Source organism: Onychostoma macrolepis, chromosome 22 (assembly GCF_012432095.1).
Source record: "Onychostoma macrolepis isolate SWU-2019 chromosome 22, ASM1243209v1, whole genome shotgun sequence".
Taxonomy (NCBI): Eukaryota; Metazoa; Chordata; class Actinopteri; order Cypriniformes; family Cyprinidae; genus Onychostoma; species Onychostoma macrolepis.
Window position 1 is genome coordinate 14,908,119 of NC_081176.1, and position 20,081 is coordinate 14,928,199.

Here is a 20,081-nt window from a genome sequence, read left to right on the forward strand (position 1 = left end):
AACGGACTCTGTCTGTGTGTGTGTGTGTGTGTGTCTCACCTGTGCACACGCCGCTACACCATCTCGTACTGATTGGCAGTGATGAATCGTGACAGACAGCAGGCCAACAGCATCCCGATCAGCTGTAAAACACACGCATGTGGCCGTTACCATGGTAAAGCTGTTTTCCAGGGCTTTTTTTGCTCCCTCTCCCAACGTAATAGCTAATTAAATTAAATTGCGATAGTCGTTATCGCCGGCTGCTCTCCCGGGTTTACGGTTCGCTCTCTCTGCACGCACCAAATTCTAGTTATAATCATAATGAATGTTTACTGATTCGCGTTTAACCGAGCCAAAAGAATTCCACGTGCGCGGCAGAAGATTAGACGTATTAGCGGGGCCGCGTCTCTAAGAGATGTCATTGATTCGGGCCGCCTGTGTGCTCACAGATAACGTTTACAGTTCAATTAGCATCGCGTGTGCGCAGCGGAGGGGTCGAGGTGTTCCTGTGCGGCCCTTTGGACCCATTAGTACGGATGGAGCGATATCTGCATAATGGTCCCGAGGCGGAAGCGTGAGTGACAGAGCGCCTGATTGCGTTTGAAGCGGCACGTTCGCTAGCAAACCCCAGCTGCGCCACACACTCGGCTCCCGCGCCTGTGTCTATGTGTGTTTACTAAATGAGGGCTGGGAAAACACAGACAGCCCGGGGTCGGCGTTCACGGCGGGGTTGTCATGGCAGCGCGGCTCTCGCTCGAGCTTTTAGACGCGCCGTTACCCAGTGACTCATTTCGACGGCGCGAACCACTCCACCTGTGCGAGACAACAGCAGCCAGCTGTTCAGCTCGCTTCAGCGGTAAACAGAAAACAGATTGGAGTAAATATTAGCTCGCAAACGATCGCCTCGGACGCGATTATGACGTCTCAGGGAGAGGAAAAACGTTCCTGCTTATGTTTAGATGAAATTAACGGCGTGCAAATTTTTCAGATAATAACATCAACTAGTTGCATGAGTTTGGGGCGGGACTATCTATTTGTTTGACCATTCAAGTGGTGATTTCTATATAACAGCAATCTTTTACATAGAAGGCTTAAAACTATTAATATCTAAAGGTAAAAACCATCAAATTAAATGTTTTAAAAATAGGAGTGAATATTTAAAATCAAATGTTTAAAATAAAAGTATAGAATATTAAATAAGTGCAGAATATTAAGAGATAAAAATACAATGTTTAATAAAAATTAAAAACAAAAAAAGTTTAAAATACAAGTGTAGAACATCTTTAAAATACTTAAAGTATAAAATGTTTAAAATAAGTGTTTTCAAAATTTATTTAAAATAAATAAATATTAAATATTTAAAATAAATGTTTTTTATTTAAAAAATATTTATAAAGAGTGAAACAAAATATTAAAATTTTATGGGATATCTTTAAAATGTTTAAAATAGAAATAAAAAAATTCAGATTTCCTGTAACCACAAAGAGTAAAAGAAAAAGAATAAGTCTTCATCTTACCTGTGAGAATGCAATTCCAAACGTTACTCCAGCAATAATGCCCATGTTAGTCTCAATGAAAGTCGTCACCAGCTCATAGCAGCCCTGAACACAACAGAAGCATTATAAATACATGAAAAACACAATCAGTGTGTGTGTGTGTGTGATCGATTGTGTTCGTGTGTGTGTGTGTGTGTGTTACCTGCTGATGGACTTTGGTGACCGCTATGGTGGCGTTTCGCAGGTCTGAGGCGTTGCAGTCAGAGATGTTAGCACAGCAGCTCGGAGGAATTCCATTCACAGGGAAATAAACGCTGGAGAACCAGCTGGTGTAGTTCAGAACTCCACAACAACGCAACTGAACACAGTGAGAGAGAATATCGTACAGATCAGCGCTCATGACAGGTAATGCTAAATCTCTATCTATCTATCTATCTATCTATCCGCAACCCCCTAAAAACTACCTGGAACACATTATCAACACCCTAGAAAACCCAAGCACCCAGAATATCTTAGCAACCCCCATAGCAACCACACAGAATGCCCTTACTTACTACTACCTAACAACCAGAAAATATCTTAGCAACACCCTAACCACCCGGAATACCTTAGCAACCACACAGAATGCCCTTGCAACTACCTAACAACCATGAAATTTCTTAGCAATCCCCCACCACCCAGAATACCTTAGCAACCCCATAGCAACCACACAGAATGCCCTTACTTACTACTACCTAACAACTAGAAACTATCTTAGCAACACCCTAACCACCCGGAATACCTTAGCAACCCCCATAGCAACCACAAAGAATGCCCTTGCAACTACCATAACATTTCTTAGCAACCCCCAACCACCCAGAATACCTTAGCAACCACATAGAATGTCCTTGCAACTACTTAACAACCAGCAAATATCAAAGCAACACCCTAACCACCAAGAATACCGTTGCAACCACACAGAATGCCCTTACTTACTACTACCTAACAATCAGCAAATGTCTTAGCAACACCCTAACCACCCAGAATACCTTAGCAACCTCCATAGCAACCACAAAGAATGCCCTTGCAACTACTTAACCAGAAAATATCTTAGCAACACCCTAACCACACAGAATCTCGGCAACCCCCATAGCAACCACAAAGAATGCCCTTGCAACTACCTAACAACCAGAAAATTTCTTAGCAACCTCCAACCACCCAGAATACCTTAGCAACCACACAGAATGCCCTTGCAACTACTTAACAACCAGAAAATATCTTAGCAACACGCTAACCACAAAGAATATCTTGGCAACCACAGAGAATGCCCTTGCAACTGCCTAACAATCAGAAACTATCTTAGCAACACCCTAGCCACCAGGAATACCTTAGCAACCACAAAGAATGCCCTTGCAACTACCTAAAAACCAGAAAATTTGTTAGCAACACCCTAACCACCAGGAATACCTTAGCAACCACACAGAATGCCCTTGCAACTGCCTAACAATCAGAAAATATCTTAGCAACATCCTAACCACCAGGAATACCTTAGCAACCCCATAGCAACCACACAGAATGCCCTTACTACTACCTAACAACCAGAAAATAGTGATTACTTGTAACACCTTAGCAAGGACTAGCAATCAATCTAACTGACATGCAAACTATAAACTTAAAGCTTTTAGAACTACTTTAAACTTCCAGTCAAGGCTGGTAACTTTGTATTTGACTAGATTTTCTAAATTTTAATGCGGATGATTATACATTTTTCCTTACACTAGATAAACAGCATTAAACAGATGAACTGATGTTAACCAGTGTTTGAACGTACACTCCTCTGGACGTTGTCCACCGCGATGCTCCTCTCGTCCTGGGCGTTGTAGTTCTGAATGGCCTCGTTGTACGTCCTCATAAAGGTGCCCTTGATCTGAGTAAACACACACACACACACACACACACTCTCTGTCAGATGTCACCAGAACAAGCCTTCCTAGTGCGAGACAGATGGAGATCTCTGAGACGCATTAAGGGTCACCGCCAGAGAATATGCGTATGCACGTCTCACCTCATGACGGAAAACAAAGCCTGAGATGCCAGCGACCAGCTCGGCCAGGAACACCAGAGACAGGAACATGGCGTACTAGAGATGGACAGTGCGAGAGAGACACGTTATCTGTTTGTTTTGTGCCGTCATTTGATGTAAAATGTGCTCCCTGAGGCTAAACTCACCAGTTTCAGCATCCATGGACTCCCGCGGCACGTGGCGAAGCATCCAAACAGTCCAAACACGATGATGGTGGTGCCGGTCCCGATGAGCACGTAGGGAGCATTGGTGGAGTTCTCAGCGATCAGAGAGATGTACGGACCCAGAATGAATTTCCCCCATAATCCCACTGCCAGCAGGATCGCCCCCGTGATCTACAGAGAAAGACCAACATTAGAACTTTTAATGTAAAAAACCCATCTAGTAACTACTTTTACTCTTTTGCTACCATCTAGTGGACAATACATTTACTAATTACTTATTATCAGTGTTGTTAACTAAAACTATTAAAAATACTTTTCTGTAATTGAAATAAGATGAAATAAAGTATAAATATTAGACAAAAACACTTATTAACTGAAACAAGATGAAGTACTAAAATTACTAAAATTTAAAATTAAATAAATTTATAACAAAATATAAAAATAGTAGTTTTTTAAATAATAGAAATGACACAAGCACATAAAATCACTAAAACGTAAATTAAAAAATGCATAAAAAGTATAATATAAAAAAGAAATGCTAATTCAAAACTTTAATAAATACTGTAATAGTATATAAATCACACTAAAATAACACTGCCTGTTAGCTGTTCTAATTTCATTCCTCGTGTTGTTTCTAATCAAAGTGAAATCATTTAAATTCAAACCAAAATTTGATAGTAAAATTGCTATGTCCTAAAAGCTATAATATGTTCAATTTTATTTTTAGATTATTTTTAGTATTTCATGTGTTGTTTACATATTTTGTCAAAACTATTCTGATTTGCTTTAATATGTACCAATTAGTATTATGAAAGTTTTATATACACACCAGTTGACTTCAATCGATATATGAAAATAAAAGACCTTTATTTAATGTTTCCCCTTATTTTATAATAGGCAGTTTTTATAGTTTAGACACACAAACATGTACCACAAACAACCGTTCAATTCGTTTCAGTGTGTTGACCAGAAGAGGGCGCCGGTGTATTTCTCCATCACTAGAAGGTTCTATGAAACATGGGACTCATTGAGGGGTAGCAGGATGTCACGTAATAGATGATCGGCCAAACAGAGACAACTATTCTTATGAAAATACATAAGCCTCATCTAAACATGTTTCATCTTTCCTGTTTCATCTAGACTTCACTTACAAAAAAGTGCCATGGCATTATCATGTTCTGAACATGTACCAAGGCAATCTGTTAAACGGTATTTGATTATGCTAATCATTGAGGGCATTCGATTAATAATTGTAATCATTTTTAGTTTAGAAACTAGGTGGAACAGATTGTGTTTCAGCTGTTTGGATCGTTCTCTCAGAGTTTATTCATTTATATCAGCAGTTGGAGGACACATGAAGGCCGATGGGAGAAAGTTGCCTTCGGCTGCTTGTGCTGAACCAGTTTAGCCTGCTAGCAGACGGACCACAGATTCAACACGATGAACTGAACCCAGATCAACACATACAAGACATTTCTGCATGTAATCACCACTGCATGTAATCGTCTGAAATGCCATGGCTAACATCCACGCATTCGAGATGAGCAATAGTGTGGAGTTAGCGAGCGCACATGATGCTACCCACAGAAACGGCCATGAATAAGTGAACTCACATCCCACTCAGAACAGTTTGATGCTGTCATTTCGCCACCTCTGAAAGAGTCATCGTTTTTATGGATATGCTAATGATGGTGTGAAGAGCTATTGTGGCACAAGCTAAAATAGTGAGCTGCCTTGGTGCCTACTGCCTACATGGGCAGCTACATTTTAAGGCAGCATACTAACTAAAAAGAAACCTTATGCAACATCATATAGTGTTTCCAAATTGTAGGAGCGTCGCATACTTATGCACTATTGACATGTTCTAGTATAGTGTGAATAGTGTGTTCACACTGAAAATTCCAAAAAGAAAAAAAAGTGCACTTAAAATACCCAGACAATGCACTTAAATAACCGGGGGAAAAAATGAAGTGTGGAATTTTGGATACTTCATGCATTCAACTGTCGCAGCTTTAATTAAGTCGCGAAGAGGAGGGGCTATCAGACTCCTATTATTGACAAAATAACCTTATAAAATTCATGCACTACATGGTTGAGTACATAGTGCATAAGTACATAGTGTATACTGCATAATTTCGGACGCAGTTAGTGTTTGATGTTAGCATGTTGCTAAGCTAACAGTTCGAAATCTTGTACAAAACAATGACTCACAAATTAACGCAAAATTTACACAGTACTCGTATACTTTTTGTCATTAGTTTAACGTTACTAAGCTAACAGTACAACAGAATTCAAATTAACAAAATGTATCGCAAAATATACGTAAGACACAAATGTGTAAAACATGCTAAATGTTGCAACACTTTGTCATTAGCATGTTGCTAAGCTAACAGTGAAACGAAACTTGAATGAGCACAAAATACAGCAAAATATACATAAATGCACAAATGTTAAATGTTAAATACTACACAGCACTTTTGTGTCACTAACACTGCAACAACAATACTTTAACAAAAATATACATAGTAAATAGTGGTGGGAGAAAAAAAAAAATCGATTCACCTAATTATCGCGATTCTTTTTAAAACGATTTAAAAATCAATTGGTTTACCTCAGAATCGATTTTTTATTTAATTATTTGGAGGGGAGAAGTTAACGCTTTGTAATTCCAACAGAGGGCGAAATGTATCGGTGTGTTCGACTTGGAGATGCACCGTGCAGACTATCAGCGTATAACATCAAAGAACCGCGAGAGCGATTCGAAAGCATGCGGAGCCGTCTGTTCTCGGTGTTTTGATGTCATACAACAATCGTTCTACGTGCGCTGTGCCGCTGCATTAGATGACGTCATATACGTTTAAAGCCGGCGCGAGAAAGCAAAACCATGACGGAGGCAGAGGATCAAACTTCTTCCAGAATTATTTCTGCACCTTCACGTTTTGAATCCCAACTGCCGGGAAAACATGACTAAAACGGTATGCAAAATAACATAAGACTTTATTTTATTTCAGAAAGTATTTTTTCTACTCTTTGTTGAACATTTGACTATTATATTCATGTGCAAGTTCAGGGTTTTGGTACTTGAAAGTTTCATGGTTCAAGGTACTTTAAACATACACTGTGTATGTGTATTCTTCTGAAATAAAAGTTTAGAAAGATGCATTGTTTTTGTTAATATGACTCATCATATACAGTCTCTTTTAAGGGTATAATCAACTATTTTCCATTGTCAAGTCTTTAATAAGCAAACAAAAATCACAATAAATTGTAATATCGAATCGCAATAGTGACTGCTAAGATGTGTGTTTCTTTTAAATTGTGACAGTCTGTATATTAAGTGTATCATTCAACTTTTTCCCATGGTCTAGAGTTAAAAACAAAAAAACAACACACAGTAATATAGAATTGCAATACTTGTAGAATCGAAATTCGAAATCGCAATACATATCGTATCGGCACCCAAGTATCGTGATAGTACTGAATCGGGAGGTAGGTGTATCGTCCCATCCCTAGTAAATAAAGTACGCATAAAACACCAATATTATGTTAAATACTGCCATGGTACTTTTTGTCATTAGCATGTTGCTAACAACATGATTCTTCAACAGGCATAACATTTTTTTTTTTAAAAACAGTAAAATACACAAATTTTGGCTAAAATGATACATTTTTAATTTCTAAAATGATACATTTTTTAATTTCATTTTTAATATCACATATATATGTGATATTAGCATGGTAAATACATAGTTTTACAATGTTACCATGTCCAAAAAATTTTCAAAGGACTATGATGTTAAAATCTGATAGCTACGGTATCACAACAGTATTTTTTTATGTTAATATGTTGTCGAAAGTACCAAAAAGCACCATGGAAATGCTGGACATGTACAATGGTAATTTTTGGAATTATTTGTAAGTGAATGACGCAATACTCCAATTAGCAACAAAAAATAAAACACACACTAGTATTGACAAATAATTTGAAATAACTTGTCTGACATTACCATAGTAATGCCATGTTTTTTTGGAATATATACCATGCTAATACCACAAATCAATATATAGTACTATGGTATTAAAATTTGACATTACAATTGTATCGTCTTAGAACTTTTTGTCGTTAGCATGTTGATAAGCTAACAAGGCGATACGTTAACTTTAAATGGTATCCAGGAAGACAGTGCACTAGGATTTGAGAAAAAGTTGTATCCATCCTAAGCTCAATGGTAGCACGATGTTGTCATTCAGACCATGTCCACCACCGCATAGAGGACACAACGTCCCGTTTCCATCTCACACTGAGACAGAGAGAAGGAGAGAGAAGAAGAAAGTGCACAGATGGTGTGACTCATCAGGGATCCGAGAGAGAGGAGGAAACAACTCTTAACTTTCAGGAACTAAAGCGTAAAGTGCGAAGAACTTTAAAAACCCTTGAGAAAGAAGATACGAGGAGACAGAAAGGGCCATTAACGTTCATCTTTGACAGAGAGCTGTACTGTCTTTTATTTTAAAGCTGTAGATGGGGGAATCCGGGTCACTTTTTTTAACATATTAAAAAAATAAACTGCATAATAATTTCTGCCTTTTTGTTTTTTGTCATTCTTAGTATTCTCACTCGATCATTTAAATACAATTCTCATTCTGATTACCATAACACAAATAATCATTATAACTACCAAAATACCATCATTACCAAAATGTAATAAAATTTAATTGTAATTTTCATAACACAAATTAGTAAATAAGTATCATATCATAATGCAAAAAATTCTAAGTACCATAACGTGAATAAATAAATGAATAAATACCATCATTATCACAATGTAAAAAAAATAAAAATAAAAATAATTAAATATCATAATTATAATATAATGCAAAAATAAAACAAAATCTTTCCAATTACAATATGGCAAATAAATAAATAAATGTCATTACAACAATAAAAAAAACTAAAAATCATAATGCAAAAAAAAAAAAAAAAAAAAAAAATATAAAATGTAAAACACAATTTTAATTACCATAACGCAAATAAATACCATTACGATAATGCAACAAAAATATCATGCTATTTACATAATGAAAATAAATAAATAAATGTCATTACAACAATAAAAAACTAAAAATCATAATGCAAAAAAAAAAAAAAATATAAAATGTAAAACACAATTTTAATTACCATAACGCAAATAAATACCATTACCATAATGCAACAAAAATATCATGCTATTTACATAATGCAAATAAATAAATACCATCATTACCATAATGTAAAATAAAAATATCATTCTAATTATCTTTAAAAAAATACTGCCCTAAAATAGGCTTCATTTTCTTTACATAAAATATAATTTATTACACAACTTTTCATAGCGTTCTTTTGAGTTTTTAGGATGAAATATGAGCCATTTTGTGAGATTCACACGGATGTTATAGGAACGCCTGAGACAACGCAACAATTAAAAAAAACAGAAAGAAAGCGAAAGCAATGACCAGCCATCCGCTATGCATACATCATGACGCAAAACTACCCCGAAGAGCGGAACTTATGTTTTCTGTGTGAAGGCTGGCAGAAGAAAATGTTTTATTGAGCAAAAGAATATAAATTATTCATCAGTACGTCTGTCATCCTCTCTCGCTCTCTGTCTGTTAAATAAAGATGCATAAAACCCTGTTACCCAAGAAAACCTGTGAGATCACTAAACTTTCAAAACTACTAATGCACTTTCTTTCAGAGGTTTTATCAGTTCATGTATTCCCTGGAAATCAAACCCATGACCTTGGTGTTGCGAGCGCCTCAGAGCGATAGAGATTGGACTTGGAGTAGCTCTGTGATCCAGTCATTGCTTTTTCATTTTACCCACAAAGAGCCGATATTAAACAGGATCTCAGCCACACGTTTCTGAACGAGACGCTTTCTATCCCCTGACACTCGCATTTGTCTGCTAACGCAACGTGAAGCGTTCATTTCTTCAAATGAATCTCAAATTGATGCGGCTCGGCGGCGTTCGTCTTTGATATGTCAGCAGTGCCTCGAGTTACAGACAATTTAGAGCGTAAATAAAAAAAGAGAAGAAATCTATTAGAGCTCTCGTCATCGAGGAAAACGCTCCATGACAGCAGAAGAGGCGGGTGCCATGGCAACGTTTCCATAGTGACATGTAAATTCTATGCTTTCCTGTGGAGTTCTCAAATATGCGTTTTTCGGCAAATATTAAGAATCAAAGAGCAACGGCTGGCATAAATCAGCAAATGGAGTCCATTTTTATGTTTATGTAGCGTTTACAGTAATGTGTTGTAGTTTTTAGTCCATTTTAACCATTCTTACCATTCTTGCTACCATGGCATAAATTTACAGTAATTATACATGCAAAAAATTACAAGAATGAAAACACCCGAAAAAAAAAAAAAGAGAAGAAAATTTACTCAAATTTATTTATTTATTTACTCAAAAAAGTAAATAAGAAAATAAACAGAAAATTGCATTATAATATATGCTCTATAAAGTATAAAGAGCCAACAACTTAAATTTTTACTCTTTTGCCTGTTTACTTGAATGTTATATTCTTTTTCTTGAATATTCTTTTTATTTATTTTAGATGAACAACAAAAAACAATTGTTTTAGATGAACAATTAAAAAAATATGTAAAGTGTTATATTCTTAAAAATATATAAAAATGATACAACAAAAATGAAGGACTATATTCTATTTAATCTTATTTTTTTAATTACTTTTTATTCAAACAAAACCAAACAAACAAAAAAGAAAGTTATATGTTGTATTGATTATATTTTAATTTAAATGACCAACCAAACCAAAAATACAAAAATAAAGTATTGTGTTCTATTTTAGTTTTAATAAAGTGTTATATTATTTCTTTCTTGAATATTTTTTATTTTGATATGAACAACGAAAACAAACAATATACTGTTCAACAACAATGTATATATATATATAAACAAAAACCAAACAAATAAAAAATGAAAGTTATGTTGTATTGATTATATTATTTTAATTTGATAAGAACAAAACCAAAGAAATATATTAGAAAAATTAAATAGTCTATTAAATTTTTTAAACAATATACAAAAAAATTATTATAGTCTATTTTTATTTTATTTTTATAAAGTGTTATATTCATTCTTTCTTGAATATTATTATTTTTTTATATGAAAAAAACAATACAAAAGTTTAAAAAAATTAAATAATAAAAAAGTATTATACTAATTTTGTAGAATTTTTATATGAACAAAAATCAATACGCAACAAAAAAAAGAATTATATTCTTTTTTTTTATATTAGTAGTACTAAGTTTTATATGTAGTTACAAACAACAAAAAACCAAGCAACATACAAAACTTTTACATTTTCCTTAAATTAAATTGACAACCTTGAATGGAAACATAGCTATTGTTTTGTTTTTGTTAAATAAACTACACAAAAACATTTATTCACTATCATCTGATATTTAAAAGGTGAAATAGCTTATACGTTATCTTGAAACTTATTTTAGTATTTTTCCCCCAAGTAACTCTACTGTAGTTTAACCCCTTTACATTAAGACTAAGCTTGAAGCCTGAAATGAAAGTTATGCAAAATAGCATTCTCACCACAGTCTACTCATACAAATGCACACATTTCTATTAATTAGCAGGTTAAAATGGCCAAATATCTGCTTATTAATTGAACTAGGAAATAAATGTTCATTTTTACGTCACACTGGATTTAAATTGCATGGAAACGAACCTTAGGAGAGAAGAAAACGCATCAACACCTCAGACCAACTGACGCATGTTCACAACATTTTACCCATCAAGCTAATTAAATCAGAGAGACGGAGATGCTGCTCCAGACAGGAAGTGACTGTTCTCCATTTCTCTGTGTGTCTGGAGTGAGCGCGAGAGAGAGAATGGGACACAGAGAGACGCTATGATGAAAAAGGGACGCAAGAGAGCGCAGGAGAAAAGCCATCCTGCTCTTTGCATTTCAAATTCCTGATCAAAGCCGCTGTTGTTCTGTGGCCTTGAATCTGCTCAAAGGAACAAGTGTGTGTGTGTGTGTGTGTGTGAGAGAGAGAGAGAGTTACTGCAGCACCAGAACAATTACGGGCTCTGCATTCAAAATCTCCTGCTTAATATCACATCTGTGGTTTGATATGAAGTGAACCTAGTGCTCACATATATGAAGAAATATCAGGGTTTTTAATAATAAAATAAATAATAACAGTAAAATGTCAGTTTTTTTTAATGGGATCAAAATGGTGTAAAAAAGGTTTAAATAAAATGAAATAAAATAAAACATTAAAATTACTAACCACAAACCGTTAAAACTATTTATTGTTGTGTCACAAAATGGCAAAGACTAAGCTTATAAATATTAATTAGGTTATTCAGAAATAATGCAATACAATCTTTTACAGTTTTGATAAATAAGTAGTTTAAGGGTTTAAAAAAGGGTTAAAAGCAGTACATAATCGTAAATAGAAAATATATATTTTTATATTATATATATATATAAACTGTTAATATTATTATAAAAAATTTGTACACACACACACACATATACATATATATATATATATATTTTTTTTTTTTTATGACAAAAAGCCAATATTGGTCGACCACTACTTACAAAAATTATAATATATGTTTATAAAATTCAATAATGTAATATAATACAATACAAAAAAATATTTTTAAAAAGTAAAAACTAATTATAATTAGTAATTACAATAATATCATATTTTACTTCATTTTTGCTTTCATTTCTTTTTTCTATTAAGATGACAGTGTATCTTTTTTCTACACACTATTGTCAAAATAACTGAATTTTTAAAACCATTGTTGACCCCAAAACTTCATATAATCATCATTTCCAAATCAGTGCAATCAAAATATCAGATTTGCCTTCATCTTACATAAGACTTTCCAAACCCCATCAGTCCGTTTCATAAACAAAACACATCTAGAAGTCTCATAATCCACTAAGAGTATTAAAAACATACCGTCATTCATACTGTCACCCGATCATGTGATGTTATCACTGCATGACGTTCCCACAAACAGCCACAGTCAACTAAAGCCAGCAGGCACTAACAGTGCTGTACTTTTCACCATGTTTCAACTCGGAGACTGTTGAGCACAACAAATGTTCTCCACTGTCGTCCAGCTGTAGGAGGAATCTGTATCCATGGCAACAGGAATCCCAAAACCTGCTGTAATCTCAATCCACTCGTCAATGCCAAAACAAACAGACGTTCACGTCGGGCTCCTGTGAGGCCCGTCATCATTTAACCAATATCTCATTTCTCATTAATAAATGTGTTTCCTTTTTTTTTTAATTGGACTCATGTTTTTGTGTTTAATGTTTTAACTTTTAAAAAGTGGCAGGGAATTACGGAGGTAGAGCTTATTAATTATGTGACGCACAATTGATGTAATATAGTCTTTTACAGTTTTGGTAAATAAGTAGATTATTTCAGGGGTTATAAAAAAAAAGGAACAAAGATTTTGGATATGACTTTTGGATATCCCGAGTAATTTTATAACAGAATATTACACAGAAGTTTCATAATTCTTGTCACCAGTGTCAATATCACAAAAATAGTAGTAGCCTAAATTAAAAAAAGAAAAAAACTCAAGTTCACTGAAGACAAGTAAACAGTCAGTGATTAAATATGAAACTAGCCTAACTGCAAGCAATGTGACAAAAAAACTACAGTAGAACAAATAAATAAGAAATGTGACTTTGTATCAAGTAATCAAATGTATAAAAACACTGCATATTCTTCATTGTGTAAATTAAATATATATTTCTTCGTATTAAAGTTACAAATGTGATTAAGTCAAAAGCAGTCAGAGATTTTCTCTGTTTTGTTGTTTGATTAACATGAATGACAGACAGCAGGAATATTAGACTGCTGTCACTTTAAGAGCTGCCCAGATCAAATATACCGTTACAAGTGTTTTCTTTCTCAGCTGTTTGTTTTCACTTAAGACCTAAATTACTGTGTTTACGAGGATACATCCAAAGATGGGCATTTTGACACATACAAGTGTATATTTAACTGTTCAAGGTCGGTTAAGCAGCAAAAATACAGTAACTTTGTTCAGTACTTCCACGCTCTATAAGCACCGTCTTCACGTGTGCAGGTTTCTCAGACAGCGCGTGCCTATAGCAAAATGAGTTCTTTCCCAGCTGATTGTATTTCAATGGCTTAAAAAACTTGATATGTTTACGTGACCACGAGGCACAGCAATGTCACGTGAGCATGTAACCGCAATAGAGACGATAGGCCAAAATCTCTACCGGTTTACAAATTTCCACTGATTAATCGTGTCTACCGGCATATCGCACACCCCTACATACATACATGAATAAATAAATAAAAACAAGACCGTAACTAGCTAAATAAATGAAATGCAAATAACAACATTCATATCAGAGCTGTCCAAAAACTATTTCAAAAGCACGCCGTGTTGATGTTTTCGTTATGCCGTTCTTATCTCGCAATGTAAGTTACAGTAAATATTGTGTGAAGCACTGCAGACACCTTCCTCTCTGACTCCTAGATGTCTGTCTGATACACAATGCTTTTCTTTCTGCTATCAACAGGCTGTGAGAGTTTGACACATGAACGGCACACACACCAAACAACAGGTGACACCACAATCACGCTAGTCCTTTATTTTGACACACACACACACACACTCTTTCTGTTCTCACGGGACACAGCGTGTCGCGTCACAGTTTGCTGCTGTGGCACTTTCTCTCATACGGTCAAGCTGGGAAAAGCATCTGGTCACACGGGGGGCCCAGGACAACAAACACAGAGAGACCCCAGAACAACAGAGCTCGCAGTCAGACACTTCCTGTATGACTTCCATCTATGAGGAAAGATTGTCATCTTTGCCACATTAAAGCGTTCATCAGCAGTGTCTTAACTGTTATTTTGTTTTTTTATATAAAAATATATATCTAAATGTATAACTAATTAACGAAACTAATACAAATGATTATAATCATTAAAATGTTGTTGCTGTTTAACATTTAAAATATTGTAACTTCATATATATGTACTTTTAATTAAAATTTTTTAGCTACTATTGATTATAATGATTAGGTCTTAAATTTTTTTTATTATTATTGTTAAAAAGTAGGACTGTCAGAATAGAAATTGTGATGAATTTTATGATTTAAACACGTTTTACTGCTCATTTGTAAGTCAATCTGGATAAAACATCTGCTAAATGAATAAATGTAATTGTTATTTTTTAATCACTTATGGGCATGCATCGTTGTCATTTAGAAATCGGATTGCGTGGGTGTTTGAATTGAGATCGCGATCTTTTAACGATTAATCGTGCAGCTCTAACCCCTTTCATTACTTTTTTTTTTTTACAATTTTTGTGAATCCCTTTTTAATAAAACATTTTATTAGATAACAATAAAAAATTTTGTTGCCACCTCCTTTTTGAAAACCCCTTTCATAAAATAAATAAAAAAATAAGAAATAATTGTGAACCACCTGTGCCACCCTGTTTGAAAACCTGTTATTAAATAACAACAAAACCTAAAAAGAATTCAATTTCTGTAAAGCCCTTGTGGCCACATGTCTGAAATCCCTTAATATTAAATAACAATACAAAATTTTTTATTTTGTGAACCCCTTGCAGGCCCCGGTTTGAAATCTCCTTTCATTCACAATGCACAGTAGGCCTAGATAAAAGTCACTAATTTGTGCTCACCTTCCCTATATAGTACAGTTTCACATCTTTCCAGTGCATGAGAAACAGTGCGGTGCTCAATTTTAAACCCCAAAAGATCGTAAAATAGTCAAACAAAATCCTGCTTGTTTTCTTCCCTTCTTCCTAAGGGTGTTGTCATACGCAGTCCTGAATTGTGTCAGCTCAGACTGAGCCGGTAATTTTCCCTCGTCTTCCACTCCACTGCTCTTTCTCTCTCTCGGCCATTAGAGCGCCGTACATCTTCATGATCCAGTGCGGCTCGTCGATAAGTGCTGTTTGTTCTGAGAGGGTCGGTTAAACGGGCCGCCGCACGTTTAATGGCCATCTACAGCTGTCAGAGGCGCTGGCCTTTCAGCCTCATTCTCTCCTGCACCGCTTCCAAGAAATGTTAGATCAGAGTCGGCGGAAAACGGCTGGCGAGAGTCAGCGTCTCTATGACACCGAAAGGTCCATCTCATTATTCAGAGAGTCAACTGACAGGGAAATGGAGGCCGGCGGCGGCTTAAATCAGAGCGATCTGTCCAAGGCTAAATTGACTGTGCATTTGGCGGTTAGCAGGAAACGAAGGACGGATATGTGGATAGATAAAACGGATCAAATTAAAGCAAAAACAGACAGAGACGAATAGCTCTTTTCGAAATAAAAGACAGTGAATTTTGGCCTTCAACTAGAGTGCATCTGTGTTTAACAGAGCGGGAAATGAGAACGCTAATGCTAATGGGGGAGCCATCTATTTTAGTCAGCATCTCATTAACACTAACAACTCTAAGTAACAAACTTCGCTACATAAATTTGTTGTGCTATGAACACACTGTAAAATGTAGTTTCTTAATATTTTTGGTTGTTTTTGAGGTTAAAAAAATATATAGGCTATGTTTTTAAAACAAGATAACCTTTGTGAAGAACTGTGCTTAATTGTATTGCACTTGCAGTGTACGTCAAATCTTAATAGTATTTTTTTTTTACTTGTGGATACTACAGTACTATAGAAAAAAGGCCACTTAAGTGTTCTTAAAAATAGTATACTGTAAGAACTTGTTTATTAAAACACTTAGGTACGCTCTTAAAAACACACTTAAGTATTCATTTTAGTACAGATTTAAGTACATACTTAAGTATACTGTCACTACATTCGGTAGTTCACTTTTAACCAAAGACGATAGCTATATGAAATTCTGAATAAAGACTTAAGTAGGTTAAATTTAATGTAAATTGCAAATAACACGCAATTCAGTGACCAAAAACATTCAGTTTGCACTTAAGTATATATTTTTTAAAGTATATTTCCATACTTAGTACTTTGTATGCTGAAATGTACTTTTCCACAAAACAAATCAGCACTAGCAACAAAGAAAAATGTATCTAAATGTCCTTAAAACAAGATAAACCTTGTGAAAAAAATAAGTATGCTTGACTGTATTGAATGTGCAATTGTAGTGCATTTCAAATCATAAAAGAATATATATTTTTTTTAAATGTACTTGTAGATCATATAGCATTTATGCAATAAAAAGGCACTTAAGTGTACTTTAAGAAGAGTATATGGTAACACTTTAAGGTGTCCTTGTAACACTTGTTACATGTACTTACTATTATAATAACAATAAATTATGCATAATTACATGCAAGAAACCCTAAACCAAACCCTAATTCTAACCCTAACCATATCGTAAGTACATGTAGTTAATTAATATTACTCGGTACTTAAATGTTTAATTACACTGTAACAAGGACACCTTAAAATAAAGTGTAACCGAGTATACTTTAATGACTGTGCCTTTATAGTACTTAAGTACACTTCAACCTTATTTCAGACAATAGAATTATGAAATTATGAACAAAAATTAACTTAAGTATGTCAAAAAAGCATGCTAAAATTCTAATAATTGCAAATAACAGATAATACAAACTGAGTCTGCATTTAGACATTCTTTTAAAGTGTATTAGCCTATTTCCATAAAAGTGCTTAAGTGCTTATACTAAAGTGAACTTAATTTTCACAAGAGGAATCTGTAATTAGCAAAAGCCTTCAGTTCACACTTGAAACAAAAACAACTGAATTAGTTGGCCTCTTTCTGGCTTTGATCAGTAAGCAACCACTCAGCAGCCATCAAAAACACTTGAGCACCTGCTTAGCAATGTACTGAAAACCATTTAGTAGATCTTAGCACTAGCATATAGCTCTGAGAGGCATCCATAACACACTAGCATTGTGTTTTTTACAGGCTAGCACTGCAGGATGAGGATAGTGTCACGTTTGTTTCTCATTGGCTTAGTGTGACAACATGCATGCTAACTGCTAGTCTGCAACTCAGGTGTTCCCAGTATGCTTAGTTATACAAAACAGCAGCTAATTTAAAATGAATCATTTGAAAGTTAAAACTTATTTCTGTACAAAAAATGAAACCTGTGCTACGTGCTGCTAGCACAATCACTTGGCATACCTTTCCCCATGAACGTAAAGCTGCTAATCGCCATGTCAGAACAAAGCAAACACAAGAATTTTGCACCACGTCTCAAGCTAGCGGCTAATAATAGCATCTCTTTCATTAGCAGGCCTGTGTAAAACAGTGTCATTCCAGGACCTAAAAACAGGAATTCCAGTCACCTTTAAATTCCACAGCCAGAAACTAATTGGGAATATTCCAGGAATGCAAACGTGAGAGACTTTTCAAAGTGTTCAATTGGGACTTCACAGTTTAACATGTCAAAGACAATTGGTAACACAATTCAAAACATTTATAAAAAAAAAAAAAAAAAAAAAGTTTTATTACCTACATTATAATTTATCATCAATTGGCTTTTTATCTGCTGTAACTAACTAAGCAACATTTAACAGTTATGATTTCCCATTCATTCACACATGCAATCAGACAATATAATTCAGACATCCAGACAAGGATTAACCTAAAAAAGCTCTCATACCAAACACAGTGCCAAACCCCTGACACACGCACAAACGGGATGTCACAGTAGGACACTCACACTTTTCAGAATTGCAGATGAATCACGGTTCAAAATCAACATATGAATGCATTGCACACATTGAGGAATATTTGGCCTTTGCGATCTTTAATCAGATTTCCCTGCCAACAAAGTCACTCAGAACCAATCAGTTAAAATTCATTTCCATTTTCTGATGGGTCCTGCTGTTTATTACTGCATTAATCAGACACTCCTTTAGCTTTTGTTCTCTTCCTGTTTACAAAACCACAATGGCTTTTTGATGCAGATAATAAAAGGTAAAGATCATGTTTCCTGGGAAAGGCAATCCCAGTGGGAAAAAAGTGTTTCTGTTCTAATGTTTACCAAACTAGAGTCAGAAAGACACAGGGAATACACTGAACATTTTGGGATTTGAGATTTTTTCATTGTTAATATTAGAGAAATATGGTGTATTCAGGTTTTGCATTGACACAAACACATCTCTGATGCTCCTCACGTCAAGCAGGTATCATGATTAAGCACCTCGTCAGCTGAGAGTCATGAGTGCCTTCATAAGCTTCCTTTAATAGGATTCAGGGCAGGATAGTACCAACACAGTCATCTAAAGAAGGACTACAGAGCTGTGAAGATTTAACTGGATGAGTTCTATCACTAAAGGATTCTTAAAGGAAAAGTTCACCCAAAAATGAAAAATTGCTGAAAATTTACTCACCCTCAGGCTATCTAAGATATAGAGGGGTTTGTTTCTTCATCAGAACAGATTTGGAGAAATGTAGCATTACATCACTCGCTCACCAATGGATCCTCTGCAGTGAATGGGTGCCGTCAGAATGAGAGTCAAAACAGCTGATAAAAACATCACAATAATCCACACCACTCCAGTCAATCAGTTAACGTGTTTGTAAGACGTTTTTTAACTTCAAACCGTTGCTTCTAGCTAAAATATGAGTCTAAAATATTGCTTTCTCCAGTGAAAAAGTAATCTCTTCTGACTAAGGAGAGAAATATGCACAGATCACAAGCAAAAACAGTCCAAAAAATGTCGGTGGAGAGGACAAGAGGACATGGAGATGGACTTTTTCACTGGAGGTGGCACTATTATGGATTACGAAGTCGTATTTTGGCTAGAAGCGACGCTTTAAAGTTAAAACGCCTTAATGATAGATTTGTTTCTTACAAACGCACAAAGCTTTTTACTTTATAATTTGTTAATTGATGGACTAGAGTGGTGTGGATTACTTGTGGACTACTTATGTGATGTTTTTATCAGCTGTTTGGACTCTCATTCTGACGGCACCCATTCACTTCAATGGATCCATTGGTGAGCAAGTGATGTAATGCTACATTTCTCCAAATCTGTTCTGAAGAAGAAAAACTCATCTAGCCTAAATCTTGTATGGCTTGAGGGTGAGTACATTTTCAGCAAGAAAACAGTTAAAACATGACTTAATTTGTGTACAATATGAGAGATTAAATGTTTCTCGGTTCCTTCAGATTTGATGGTGAAGTTCTATCTGAATAAATCTCTGTTTGATCACTCCACCTCTGCCCTCCAAAGGGAACAATAACACTAAAAAGAATACACAAGACAAAATATTAACAAGCTTAAGGAGAAACAAACAGCATCGGCGCCAAGCATCAATGCCTCCACACACAAAAACACAGAATATATCACTGTGGTGGCT

At 35.0% G+C, this 20,081-nt stretch overlaps 1 protein-coding gene across 1 annotated transcript in view; it reads right to left on the reverse strand.

Annotated features, from left to right (window-relative positions):
* tspan7b (tetraspanin 7b) overlaps positions 1–20,081 on the reverse strand; it is a 29,436-nt gene that overhangs the window by 2,411 nt on the left and 6,944 nt on the right. Inside the window, exons 2-7 of the mRNA XM_058761396.1 lie at positions 3,684–3,872; positions 3,520–3,594; positions 3,286–3,381; positions 1,678–1,833; positions 1,497–1,580; positions 40–122 (exon numbers count right to left, since the gene is read on the reverse strand). Coding sequence (XP_058617379.1) covers positions 54–122; positions 1,497–1,580; positions 1,678–1,833; positions 3,286–3,381; positions 3,520–3,594; positions 3,684–3,872 — 669 coding nt within the window. The 3' untranslated portion in view covers positions 40–53. The remainder of the gene's footprint in view (positions 1–39; positions 123–1,496; positions 1,581–1,677; positions 1,834–3,285; positions 3,382–3,519; positions 3,595–3,683; positions 3,873–20,081) is intronic.